The 14,280-nt window shown below is 48.0% G+C and overlaps 1 protein-coding gene across 10 annotated transcripts in view; it reads right to left on the reverse strand.

The window, feature by feature from the left end:
• Positions 1–14,280, reverse strand: part of LOC124510081 (uncharacterized) — a 61,329-nt gene that overhangs the window by 17,390 nt on the left and 29,659 nt on the right. For 5 of the 10 annotated variants that reach the window (XR_006961614.1, XR_006961613.1, XR_006961612.1 and 2 more), the window contains exons 1-2: positions 3,128–4,703; positions 1,073–1,149 (exon numbers count right to left, since the gene is read on the reverse strand). Coding sequence is in view for 1 of the 10 variants with exons in the window: in XM_047076778.1 (XP_046932734.1) it covers positions 1,073–1,149; positions 4,554–4,700 (224 nt within the window). In the remaining 9 variants the exon portion in view is untranslated. Of the gene's footprint in view, positions 1–1,072; positions 1,150–3,127; positions 4,704–4,777; positions 5,155–14,280 lie in introns of those variants that run through there. The other 5 variants (XM_047076778.1, XM_047076777.1, XM_047076774.1 and 2 more) reach the window with 4 other exon arrangements.

The raw sequence follows: 14,280 nt of genomic DNA on the forward strand, positions 1-14,280 counted from the left end.
CATTGCCGTCGGCTGACGACTCATGGGCTGTCGTCACTCTCTGCTCTGCAGCCCCGGAATCGGTGACGAGGGGCTTCAGGGTGCCCAACTCCCCTCCCACGGGATGCAGCAGCGTCAGGAAGCAGGCAGCCACTGCTGCGATTCGATTCGGAAAGAGGGGAAGCTAACCTGGCGTCACGAGGCTCCCAGGAAGGATCACTGGTTAACCCTCACTCTGCCACCACCCACCCTGACCTCACGGCTCTGGTCCCACAGCGTTTTCCCGATGCAGAAGTTAAGGGGGTCTTTACTCCAGGTCAGGGAAAAGCACTTCCTCGCAGGCTTCAGGTGTGCAATGCCCGGTCACCTCCTCCCCTGCCTCTGGTATCACTGAAGGCAGGCAAGCTCCCTTCCCCCCATTCCTTCTCCAGCCACCTGCTACGTACTCTTCTTAAGTCCCCGATAAAACAGCTGGGCAGGGGAAAGGGAGGTGCACCACTTTCTGTTGGGAGCCTGTTTGCTTGGCAATATATTAGGCATTTCACTGTAGATTACAGTGGCTCCATGTCACTGACTGAGGTCACTAAGCCTCAGAAAAACCACCTAACAAGATGAGGCAGGGTCAAGATCCAAGTGCAGTGGTCCTGCTCCCTGCCTTGTCCGATCTCCACTGATCCTGGGTTCTGGAGCTCACTCTGCTCTGAAGGTGCTACAACCATCCCACCTCCACCTTCTCTTCCAGGAGGAAGGTAAGTAGGATAACTGAGGTTTGTTAATCCAACAAAATTTCAGCTACAAAAAAAAAAAAAAGCCATCATCTTGAGTGAACCTGACCGCAAAGGAAGAGGAGAAAGTTAACGAGGTAGCAGGGTCCAGGGGAGCGTGGAACAGCTACGAGACCCAGACTTCGGGCACAGGAAGAGCGGCCACCCAAACTCCCATATGGCATTAGAGGTGTATGAAATTCCTTAAACAGGCACGTTCTGGGGATCTACCTTGTAAGAGCCACGTGGCAGACACTGAGAACTGAGAGGTAAAGAAGAAGGCAAAGGTTTGGGGAAACAGGGGTTCTAATCATGATCAGAACACTTACCAGTCACGGGACTCTCCTCGGAGGGTTGTGGAAAGCAGTAAATGAAAGAAGGTCCGTGGAACAGCCTGACGTGGCACCTGGCGAACAGAAGGCACCAAATAGGTTAAGTGTCTTCCTTCCTTGACTCTCAGCGTCTTGCAGCTCATCATCTCGTAGGTGACCCAAGACTTCTACACCAAGAGCCGTAAGGCCACCGAAGTAGCACACGAGAGGGACAAAGTGTACGAGAGCTTGGCCGGAGGGAGCAAGGAGAGGTTACGAGGACTGCTGCTTGTGAAGGTGATCGGGAAAGGTCCAAGGAGGACGGTGGGGCTGCCGCAGGTGGGTGCGGTGGAGCCAAGGAGGCATGGAAAATACCAGTAGGGAAAACCGAGAGATAGGAAAAGCAAGAAAAAGTAAGTTGCCTGGCTTTGTTGGAATACGTGCTCCACCTGGGGAAACGCAGAAGAGTAAGACTGCAGAGGAGAGCTAAGGCTAGTTACAGACAGTCCTCAGCACTGTGCCAAAGGGAAGGAATTGTACTCTGGAAATGATGAGAAACCATTTTAAACCTCTAAGCAAGAAAAGACAAGATGGCCGCTGCACGCAGAAGGGCCTGGAAAGGAGAGGGACGGGCAGCAGGGAGCCTCACCGGAGGACTACAGCTGGAACCATGGCACTGGCAGGGGGCATGACGAGGAGCAGAAAAGAAAAACAATGAGAAGGGAGGGCCATCGAACAAATCCTCAAAGCTGCCTTGGACCCCACCCCCTTGTCCCCATAGAGAAACTGCCGGAGACAGAGCCTATTTGGGGAACACAAACCACAGGTCCGACACGTCTGAGATGAGCAGCCAGGTCTCTGCCTTCAGTCGCCCCCTCCACACACACACCCCCCCAAAAAAAACTCAGCTTCTGCCCTGGACTGCTTTAAGCCTCAGGCCAACGAGGGCATGGGAGACCCAGGCCTTCTGTTAGCAATGCCCACCCTCTGGCCAAGCCGGGGCCCCAGGTGGTGGAACCCCCACCCAAGACTGTGTCCGAGGGTGGGACTGGGCGGTCCTGCCCCTGGGGCCACCTTCACTGCGGCAGCCACCACTGGGCCCGCCTCTGCTGCGCTTCTGCCCCCCCTCCCCTCCTCCGTCACAGCCCCCGCCCCCCGCCCACTCTGCGGAACTGGCACAGCAGGACCAGAAAAACCAACGCCACCATGTCAGAGACCAGCAGAAATGCCTCCAAAATGGCAGCCTTAGGATAAAAGGAGTCAAAAACACTATCAACCCACCCAAGGAAAGGGAAGCCAGTGACAAGGGGAGTGAACTGTCAACCACCTCCCAACTGGGCCCCCGACACACACCCTTCCTCACTCTTAGAATCGTCATGTCTTTCCCTTCAGAAACTTCCTCTCAAAACCCAGAAAGCATAAGAAGGAAAGAACGGACGTCACACCCCATGCCCCCGAGAGGTCCTGGGGGCCATGGGTGACACAGGGCATTGAGAAGGACATTCTGCGTACCACCTCCCAAGGGGGACAGCAGCCCACTTCTGTCTTCAAACCCAACTCCCATCACTGACTGGACGAGGGCTAACCCTCCGAGGGAGCCAAGTCTTCCCCTGCTCCCCAACCAGACCCTCCCCAGCTCCATGGGCCCTGGGGAGCCAGGAGGCAGGGTTGCAAAGAAAGGCCGAGAAGGCACAGCCGTGCCTCCGTTATGTAAGAAGAAGGGCGGTGCTGTCCTAGGCCAGCGACCCAGGGCGCATTGCGCTCCCGGATGCGCAGTCATGGGCGGGGGCCACTGCGCAAGGCGCAGGGCTCTGAAACCCCCTCCCCACAAACGTGAGACCTGCAACACGGACTCGATGGGGAGCCGGGACCCTGATTTTTCCAAGTCTCCCTCCCCCAACCACAGGCGAACAGCCTGCTGCCCTAGTTTTGCTCTCACTCTCCTCACTCCCCAGAATGACAAACCTTCCTAACCTGGGACCTCCAAACCTCTTGCGGCCCAGTGGCTCTCCCGGAAATCCCACCAAATGCGCAGTTTCTGAGCAACATCCTGGGGTCAGTCCCCATCCTCACCTTTCCAAGACCAAGGAGCAGCAGCTTCCAGAAGGCAGGTCTTTCCCACACTGGGCTCAGCTCTGGACAGCCCCGTCAATGCAAATCTCTCGTCCCCAGGGAGCAGCCCAGAGGCAGCAGGAAGCCCATGGTGGTGGCAGTGTCAGCAGCAGCAGATCTGTCCTACCTTGCCCCGTGCGTTTCCAGGGGAGCCAAGAATTATTGTGCCGCAACACCGAGGTGTGGCTGATTGGAAAATTCCCTTTTCCGACACCAAACTAAAGGACAAATACTTCCTTCCAGTTTGGTCAACCCTCTGCGCACCCATCTCTCCAACCCTTCCTACTCCAAAAAAAAAAAAAAAAAAAAGTTTGGGGAACCCGGAGCTCCTCTTCCTCTGAGTGCTTGAAATAAAAAAGGCATAGGAAGAGGCTTCACCTGGTCAGTCAAAAGCAGGCACAGACACAGGAGCATACGCACACCCCTAAACAGATTTTAGAAAGCTGCTGGGCTTCTCCCCCCCTCCCCTTTAAGCAAGTGAAATGCAAATTCAGATTTGATACCCTGCCCTCAGCCAATCAAAAAAAGGTTTTCACCTGCCATTGGCCCACCCACCAATCAGAGGAAATGTCTGGAGTGAGAGCCCTCCCCTGGCCAATGGAAGGCCAGCTCAGTCACTTAGTTAATGATGCAGCAGTACAAGGAAGGCCATCACATGTGAACTGGAAGGGTGCCAACATGGAGACACAGAGAGCGCAAGGTAAACAACTTTCCAACGCCAAAAGGATGACATTTAATCTCTAAATGCTAGCTTCCCTTCTCAGCTCATCCCTAACCCCTCTCAGCTGGCCCTACAGATGCCGGGAGCCTCACTACCTGTCCCCCTTGGAGCTCCTAACAAGATGCAACAGTGACTGCGTCACCATTCCCCACTTTTCCCAACTACGCAGTGACAAACCTACCAGCTTTACCCCACTTCTCCCAACCCACGCCCCATCCTGCCCACCGGCTCCCCACCAGCCCAGCTGCCCCGAGGCTGAACATTTCAATAAGGCAACCCCTGGAAAGCTATGGCTTTCCACCTTCCTCCCAGCACCTCTCCTCCTCACTTCCTACCTGCCACCTAAGAACGACGTGGATGGACAGACAGACGCGGATACCCAAACAACCTGGAAAACCAGTCTGTCTGTCTGTTCAAAAGAAGGAAACGGGGGCAAAGGCTGGTAGGTCAGGTGGGACGCTGGGGACAGCTTGCTCCTCTAGCCTCTACCCCGGTCAGGCTTGAGCAGCTGACACTAAAAGAAAAGAAAATTAAAGTGGAAAAAAAAAAAAAACACACAAAAAACCTCTCTCAGAGAAAAAATAGCAAAAAAGCGAGAAAGAAGGTGAGAAAGACAGAGCACCCACATACGCAGAGACATCGCCCCCGATCCCAGCAGATACGTACGTGGGGGAAGAAGGGGGTTACGCCATCAAGTCCTGAAGCCCGTCGGACCACCCATCGTCGCCTGCGCAGACCCAAATCTCGGTCTTGGCCGTAGGGTGCCGCAGTCCCGAATGTTCCAGAAATTGGTCCCGTTAAACCTTCCACCATCGCCCCGCAACCTCTTGCTCCCACCCCTGCCCCCCCACCACCACCCACCTCCCCCCCGCGGGAACCGCCCGTGCCACCTTGTGTGTCATCTCCTTAGCCCGGGCTACCCAGAGGCCTCTAGCCCCCGACAGATTTCTGAACGCTTGGCAAGTGAGCTGGCAGAACCTGGTGCCCGGTGTTGCTATGACTTGTTTCTTGATTTCTCTCTCTCTCTCTGCTGCAGCACGGCTGTTGCTAGCAGACCTATCGACGGAGCGCTCTCTCTCTCTCTCTCTCTCTCGCTCTCTCTCTCTCTCTCTCTCTCTCCCCTCTCTCTCTCTCTGAGCTCTGTGACGCAGATCTAAATTCTCCAGTCTGCTCCTTGTGTTGCAAGAGCAGAACTGCAGCTCTTCCCCTGGAGAGCCGGAGGGCAATGCCAAGGCTGGTCAAACAAGGCAAAAAAAAAAAAAAAAAAAAAAAAAAGTTGGGCCTACACTCTGCTCCCTGGCCACACTTTTGAGCCCTTTTTTTTTTTTTTTTTTTTTTTTTTTTTTTTTTTTTTTTTACCCCTCACACCTCACTGCTCTGGGGCATAGAGGGCCTGGTCCCTGCAGGCTCACGCCTTCCCTGCCGGCTTCCCAGCCACCAGACTAGCTTAACTCTTTGAGTGACAGCACCCGGAACCCAGACAGGGCCGTCCCATGCTAAACGTTGCCTCATCTCTTCTTGAACCCTGTGAACTTCTCCCACACAGGAGAATAAAATGGTCTTCACCCTGACACCACTGTCCTATTAACTCTTTGTGCCACAGACACGTCCAGAACAATGACCTGTAGCTGACTTTTGTTGTTTTCTGCTTTTCTGGCCACAAACCAGGACCTTTTTCTCCCTGGAATTTCCTAAAGACAAAAAGCGTAATTAAAACATTGCCCGCTTACCCCACGGATGCTATCCTTCTATCAGGGCAGGACTGGGGGAGAAACCTAACTGAACTGCAGCCCGAAGAGTCCAGGGTAACACCAGACTGGATCTCCATTCTTTCCAGGCTCAGAATTTTCAGGCCTCGGTGGAAATGTCCAATCACTTCTCAAAAGGCACTTAGGCCACTCAGTCCCAGAGATTCAGGTTGCTGAGTCATTTGTTCCCAAGAAGATCCTCTGACAACATGGAAAGCAGCAAAACAGAGCAGCGGCCAAGCCTGGACCTGGAGTGGCCAACGGCCGGGTTCTTCGCTCCGGGTGGGCAGCCCAGGGGCACGAGCACGTGCCGGCTCACCCCCGGCTGCCCCGTGATGGTGGTGGGAGGCCTGCCCACACCTGGAAACCCTCACGGGGCTGGGGCTTTCCCACCAACACTCTGAAGGCCGGCTGGGGTTGTTTTTGGATCCCGATAGGTCTCCACTGCAGCCAAGCACATAGCTCCCAACATTTTCCCGACCCCAGACCCAGAAATGTATCCAGCACAGCTTAGAAGCCAACCCCCTAGACCCTGTCTACCCAGACAGACCCAGGGAGGCTGGGTTCCCACACCGCCACGTGGAAAGCACGCAGACCCACAGAGGTTTCCCACGACCAGTTGTGCTCTATGGGCCTAGACCTGACCAGAAGTGAGAAATATACTCAGGTCCTCGGGTAGCTAGCTGACTCATAAGGTGTATCACATCAAGAACCTTGCGACTTCTGGGAAGAGGACTTGAGGACGGAAGACCAGGCGGCCACCTTGTCCTGCACCCTGCTTCCCAAGCAGCCTTCTTCGGGCAACTTGGGGCCAAGGTTTCACCCAGCAGAAAGAAGACCACTTGGAAGACAACCATGGCACTCCATGGGCTTAAAAGAAGCCCAGAGCATCTGTGCCAGGCTCCCAGCAGGGGGGAAAGTGCTTCAAATTCACACCTTCTGGGCTCCAGGGTAGTGCATGCCAATAAAGAAGTCACCTACTGGTCTGATGACCAAAGGAATGTGGCCTTGATGGCACTAAAGCAAGTCCCTCGGAATGGTCCTCTGCCTACTTAAATACCATTTGCTGTAGTTTCCTTTTCCATGGAAGAAAAACATGCCTAAGTTCATGTCAGGACATTCCTGATTTATCCAAGAGCCCAGGATCAAATAAACAAAGGGCTCTGAGCTCTGCCAGGGAGCCTCCTGCTTCAGGAGGGAGAACCAGAGGGAAGTAGGGCTCCGAAGAGTTGGCCCATCACCCCATGAACTTGGTGAATGACGTGGCTGCTCACTGCCATGGCGATGGAGATGTCACGGGTGGGCGGAAGTGAGAGAGGAGAGGCAAATAAGTCACGAGAGACAGAGCAAGGAGCAAGTCAGGGTCAGAGGAGGGCCATACACAGCCGCGGAATTTACTGAGGAGGGCCAACCGTACTCTCCAACCACAGCACACCTGAGCTTGAGTCCATGCAGAGAAAGGTCCCCATTTCAGGGACTCAGCAGGGCCCAACTCTTGACTCGAACGGCACTGGGACAGTACTAAGTTCGGGGAGGCTTTGTTTCACTTTGCTTTTCTTCTAAGTCTTTGCTTTTTCTTCCCACGACCGTGTTACTCTTCTCACAGTTTTACTGGGACTGAAACAGTCATTTTAGGTGCCTCTGCCCCATGCTAGATCTTCCTTCTATTAACCTGATTCTGCGTGGTGCCTACGACAGAAAAACCCGAATGGGATGACCAGGAAGCAGAAACGAATTCAGTTCTAAAAACATGGGAGGATGTTTACTTAGCAAGCACGCTCGAGTCCTACAAGGAAGCAGTTTTACAGGGTGCTGCGTGTGGTGTTTGATTTCAGGGGGTAAAGATAACTTCGGAGCAGAGGGAAGGTGCTGGTTCCTTCCGTCCACCCTGTGAGGCCCGGGAAGGCTGGGCCACGGCAAACTTGAAAAGGCAGGGCTTCAACTCGAGCTCAGCAGGCCCCCGGCTCCCTTCGGCTTCTCTGCGGCTACAGGCCTCGGAAGCTGTGCACGCTTTATAGACGTTGCAAGCTCTCCGTGGCCTCTGACTGATCTGGGTCAAAACTATGAAATGCCAAAGATGAAGTATTTTCTTTGCAGGGAATAAGCTGAACTTTTACCCAGGCCTCGTCCAGGCTTTGGAATGCAATCGCTCTGTAATTGCCACAAACTCCAGTTTGGTGGGCATCAGCCAGGAGAGCAGGCTTAGTGCAGGCTTCTCCGTCCCCTCATTTCCTCATTTTGGCCTACTCTACGGGGATTGGATCTTTTTTTTTTTTTTTTTCAGTTTGTTTATTTTGAGAGCGAGACAGCGAGAGAGGGAAAGAATCCTAAGCAGACTCCACACTGTCAGCACAGAGCCCGACGCAGGGCCCGAACTCACGAACCATGAGATCATGACCTGAGTTGAAATCAAGAGTTGGACATTTAACCAACTGAGCCACCCAGGTGTCCCTATGAGGACAGGATCTTTAAATAAATTGTTTTAAATATGTTATTTACTTTTGAGAGAGAGACAGACAGAGCATGAGCAGGGGAGGGGCAGAGAGAGAGGGAAACACAGAATCTGAAGCAGGCTCCAGGCTCTGAGCTGTCAGCACAGAGCCTGATGCAGGGCTCGAACTGATGGACTGCGAGATCATAACCTGAGCCGAAGTCAGACGCTTAACCGACTGAGCCACCCAGGGGCCCCTGGATCTTTAATCGGGAAAGAAACCATTTTTCTCAAGACAGGGTACCTGTGCAGGGGACCAATCCCAAACTCCACACAAATATCTAGGGCTAGAGAAAGTGCTCTAGATAAAATGACAATGGCCTCAGTCCCAGGCAGAACCTACAGGTGGGCCACAGTGAGACAGTGTTTCTATTCACTACCTGGGAGGGGGCAGACAACAGGTACCCAGTGACCCCAAGAGGTAAATCATTTATTAAGTACGTTCTAGGTGCTAAGCCAACACACAGCATAGAAGACCTTAAGACCTATGCATGCTAGTTACAGAACCTGTATTAGCATTCCCAAACTGGTATTTTTGATATTTCGAAAATCTGCTCTTGAAAAGCTAGAATCAATTTTCCCACTGAAATCATATTAAGCTCACTGGTTGGGTTCCTAGGCTCACCCACTTTACCCACTTCAGAAAGCCACAAACTCAAATGCCTTTGGGGTCTAGGCAGGTAACAAAGGAGTGACGTGGGTTGGGAAGGAATGTACCAAGTGGAAGGAACATGCTACTCCTCACGGGCAGCCCTCCCCAGCCCCACCTGATTGGGACCATCTGGGAACACAGGCCACCAAGAGCCCACATCATCTAGTTTTCCAGGAGAAGGTGGAAATCCAGATTTATTATATTAAACTTTCAACTTTTAAACACTGTCAAAAACCTTTAAAAGTCAAAACATACCTGCAGAGCCTCTAAGTTGTTTTCTTTGTGGTAATGTATCCAAAATACGATACGTTTGTTATGAAAAAAAAAAAAAAATGGGAGCAAGCAATGCCAGGGTGAGGACTTCAATAAACTAAAGAAACGAAAAACATAACCGAAGGGAACAGTGTTACCTCACAGCTACTGCTACGGGAAGAAAAGGATGGAAGAGAGGGCAGTGAGGGAAATCTCGGCCTTCAGGTCAATGGTGGTCAACCAGCCCTATGTGGAGGGCTGTGAATGGAGGGGTGCTTTGGAATTATTTTTAAATATACACGATACCACTCAAGGGCCAGTAATGGTGTCTCATCCTGACCTACCAGAAAGACAAAAGTCCCAGGGGAAGACACAGGACATATACACATATATATTCCAACGTACTGGCCCTCTCTCACAGTTAGAGGAGCTGCTACTCTGGACATGCTCAAAGAGTCTGTTCAGGGCTTTGTTGGTAAAATTGGAAGGGGTGATCCAGCTGCCCACCCAAGGCACAGGGCGCTCCATGAACAACACTATGGCCAAGCCATTGTCTAGCCTCACCTTGGTTCAATAACTCCCATCCCACCTTTGGAGGATTCTGACAACTGAATTTGGTTGAGAGGAAATCTCTCTCTAGGTAACTAACTACTCGCCTCCCATCTTCACTCTGCCTCTGGAGCCCATGGAACAAGCCTAGTCCCCAAAACACACTCAGACATTTCAGGAAAACTTTTACAACCGCAAGTTTTTAGGCTAAACAAGTAGGTACAAAAAGGGAAATGAAAAAAGAGGTGGTGGGGGGAGGGGAGGAAGAAGCCGGAGAGAAACACTCTTAAAATAGCTGATCAAAAGTTAACAACCCAAAGGAAAAGAGGAAGAGACACATGTATTACACATTCATGAGAAAGGAGGCACTCGTGGCAGAATGAACAGCTGAGTGCGTGAGAACATGTGAAGGGAAGGGCCCACAGTCCACACACAAAGGAAATGTCAGAAAGAGCCACGGCATTAAATCGTTCCCAAGGCCAGCCACCAGGCTGTGCCAATGATCTGGGACAAACTGGTTAAAACCTGGAACTGGGAGAGGAAAACCACACAGCTCACAATCTTATATGTATGGGACGTTCTTTTGCCCATTTGGGGGAAGGGATTCATTTCCTTGGATTTCTTAGAGTCTCTACATATTCTAGGTACAAATCCACCGGCCAGTTATAGGTACTCCATGTGTCTTCTCCACTCGGCTTGTCTTTTCTTAGTGAGGTCTTTGGATGATTGATCAGAAGTTTCTCATTTTAATGTCATCCAACTTATCAATCTTTCCCTTTAGAGCTAGTGCTTTGGGTGTCTCCTTAAAAAATGTATGGCTACCTCAAGGTTATGAAGATATTCTATGCTGTCTCGTAGATGAAGTTTTATTTTGTCTACTCGCACATTTAGATGGACTCTCGGGAATTTATTTTTGTGCATGCTGTGAGGCAGTGGTCAAGATTCATTTAATTCCTTGTGGATATCCAACTGTCCCAGTACTATTTATTAAAACGACTGTCCGTTCCCCACTGCTCAACATAAATCTCCCCACTCCTCTATCATAAATCAGGTGTCCAGATACATATGGGCCTGTTTCTGGGTCTGTTTCTCTGTTCCATTCCTTCGGTCAGAAATAAGACAGACAAATAGGTCTATTATTGTATAATGGAGCACTAATCTTAAATTGGGTGATTTTAACATGAGAATCTGCCAACAAGTAAAGTTCAAGAAAATATAAACCAAAGAGCCAGTTTTGCAAAGTAAGTTCAATGTGGACTCGCATACTGTGAGAAGAGGACCCCAGCCTGGACCTCTCAGAAAGAAAAGGAGCAGTACCAGACAAAGAAAGCTAAGGGAGAAGAAAGAGATAGTGGCAAAATTGAGTCTCATTTTTGTAGACGGTAACACAGTGATCAAGAGAACAGACTCATACTGCGTGTAAGAGATAACGTGCATCCAAATCCTGACTACATACTACTTAGCCGTGTGATCTTGAGCAAGTTAACTCTGTCCTCTTGAGTCTCAGTTTCTTAATCTGCAAAATGGGGAAATATCTTCCTCATTGAGCTGTGCATATTAAATAGGTTAACTGAGGTACATCATTTAGTACAGAGCCTAACACTGTAAGTATTCAAAAAAGAGGTTGGGCGCTGTCTTCATCATGGTTAGCGATCTAATGGAGACCCAGCTGCTGGAGCAAGCTTGCCATCCAACGAACACTTAGTGAGTACATAGTACTAAACAAATATAGCACACATAGTGATTAAAAACTCAGATTAAAAAACGAGACATTTTTGAATCTAAATTCTAGTACAGCCTCTTTATGTGTTATATAAACTCGAACAACTTATTTCTCCTTTCTAAGTTTCTAGTTTCAGCTTCATCCATACTTCCTAGGGGCTTTTTTGGTAAGGCTATTAAGAGATACAGAAGCATTCTGCACAATGCCCAACAACTCAATACTCATATAGAAAACCTCGAAGACGCCACCAGAAAAACTTAAAATGAATTCAGCAAAGTTACAGAATACAAAATTAATGCACAGAAATCTGTTGTGTTTCTGTACACTAATAATGAAGTAGTAGAAAGAGACATCAAGAAAACAATCAAATTTACAATTGCACCAAAAAGAATAAACTACCTAGAAATAAATTCAACCAAGGAGGTGAAAGACCTATATATACTCTGAAAACTATAAGACATTGATGAGAGAAATTGAAGATGACATGAGCAAATAGATATACCATGCTCATGGATTAGAAGAACCAATACTGTTCATATGTCCATAATACCCAAAGCAATCTACAAATTCAGTGCAATCCTTAGCAAAATACCAATAACATTTTTCACAGAACTAGAACAAATAACCCTAAAATTTCCATGGAATCACAAAAGACCTGGAATAGTCAAAGCCATCTTGAGAAAGAAGAACACAGCTGTAGACATCACAAGCCCAGATTTCAAGCTAGGCTACACAAAGCTATAGTAATCCAAACTCCAGTATGGTACTAGGACAAAAACACACATGGATAAATGCAACAGGACAGAGAGCCCAGAAATAAAGCCATGCATATATGATCAATTAAACTATGATAAAGGAAACAAAAAGATACAATGGGGAAAAGACAATCTTTTAATCAATAAATGGTGCTTGGAAAACTGGATGGTTACATGTAAGAAGAATAACATTGGACTACCATTTACCCCATACACAAAAATAAACTAAAAATGGATTAAAGACCTAAATGTTAGACCTGAAGTCATAAAACTCCTAAAAGAAAACATAGGAAGTAATCTCTCAGCCTCAGCAACGTATTTATGGATATGTCTCCTCAGGCAAGGAAAACAAAAGCAAAAATAAACTATTGGGATTACACTAAAATGAAAAGCTTTTGCACAGCAAAGGAAACACCATCAACAAAATAAAAATGCGACCTACTGAATGGGAGAAGATATTTGCAAATGATATAACCAAAAAGCAGTTAATATCCAAAATTATATATATATATATATATATATATATATATATATATATATATAAAGAACTTACATAACTCAACACCAAAAAGCCCCCAGAACAATCCAATTAAAAAATGGGCAGAGGACCTGAATAGATGTTTTTCCAAAGACATCCAGATGCCCAACAGACACATGAAAAGATGCTCAATGTCACTAACCCTCAGGGAAATGCAACGCAAAACCACAATGAGATATTACCTCATACCAGTCAGAATGGCTGGTGTCAAAATGGTAAGAAATAACAAGTGTTGGTGACGATGTGGAAAAAGGGAACTCTTAAGCACTGCTGGTGGGAATGTAAATTGGTGGAACCACTGTGGAAAACCGTATGGAGATTCCTCAAAAAATTGAAAATAAAAACACCACATATGGCAGTAATTCCACTACTCAGTATTTGCCCAAAGAAAATGAAAACACTAATTCAAAAAAAGATATGTGCACCCCTAGGTTTATTACAGCATTATTTACAATAGTCAAGATAGAAAAGTGTCTATCCACAGATGAATAGATACAGGAGATGTGGTATACATATTTATGTATGTGCACATATATTCGTGTATATACGTGTGCACATTTGCGTGTATATACATACCGGCATACATACGTGTGTACATATATACACACACACATACACACACACGAGTATTAGTCATGAGAAAGAATGAGATCTTGCCACTTGTGACAACACGAGTAGACCTGGAGGGCATTAAGTGAAACAAATCAAGAAGGACAAACACCGTATGATTTCACTTACATGCGGAATCTACAAAACAAAATAAACAAGCAAAAAAACAGACCCACAAATACGGAGAAATAACTGGGGGCTGCTACAGGGGAGGGGAGGTGAGTGGGAAGATAAGTGAAATAGATAAAGGGGATTAGGAGGTACAAATTTCCAGTTATGAAATAAGTAAGTCACAGAGATGAAAAGTAAAGCATAGGGAATACAGTCAGTAATACTGTAGTAACATATGATGACAGATGGTGACTATACTTATCGGGGTCAACACCGAGTCACGTATATAGAGTTGTTGAATCACTATGTTGTACGCCTGAAACTAAGATGGACATTGTGTGTCAACTATATGTCAATGGCGATTTTTAAAATTTTGGGAAAAAATGCAAAAGTAAGAGCTCAACCGATGCCAGCTTTCGTGACGATGATAACAGTGACGACAGACAATGACAATCTGGGGTGTGGTGCCATATCGGGCACGGGAAGAAAGTTTGTACCCTGTAAAACCTATAGTCCCTGGCCTTCTTGGTCTTCCGTCCCAGCACTAAGCAGGCACAGCCAGCCTAGCTTCATATTATCAAGACAAAGTAGTAGACAAAATCAAGTGTGTGTTCAGGTGATAGGTCCAAGGCAGAGGAGGAAGAAAGGTCAGAGATGCCAAGTAAAAACGAAGTTGCTGTAACAGTTAAGTACCTAGTAAGATAACTGCTAATGTCAGGGTTCTGTAAGAAGAAACAAAAACACAGAATCTACAAATATGTATACAAATATATATACATATATATATATATATACACGTATACATAAATATATATGTATACGTATATATATTTACATACGTACAATTAGCAAAAGTCTGAATACGTGCTGGGGGTCGTGAGAAATGGTACTCATCCATTAGAAGTCTGATGGGGAGAAGGTTCCTGAAGGAAGAGTGCTATCAACAGCTTCAATCCAAGGTAACG

The sequence above is a fragment of the Lynx rufus genome, unplaced genomic scaffold (assembly GCF_022079265.1).
Source record: "Lynx rufus isolate CCGP_SWC_20201006 ecotype Redwood Valley unplaced genomic scaffold, mLynRuf1.p SCAF_15, whole genome shotgun sequence".
In the NCBI taxonomy this organism is placed as follows: domain Eukaryota; kingdom Metazoa; phylum Chordata; class Mammalia; order Carnivora; family Felidae; genus Lynx; species Lynx rufus.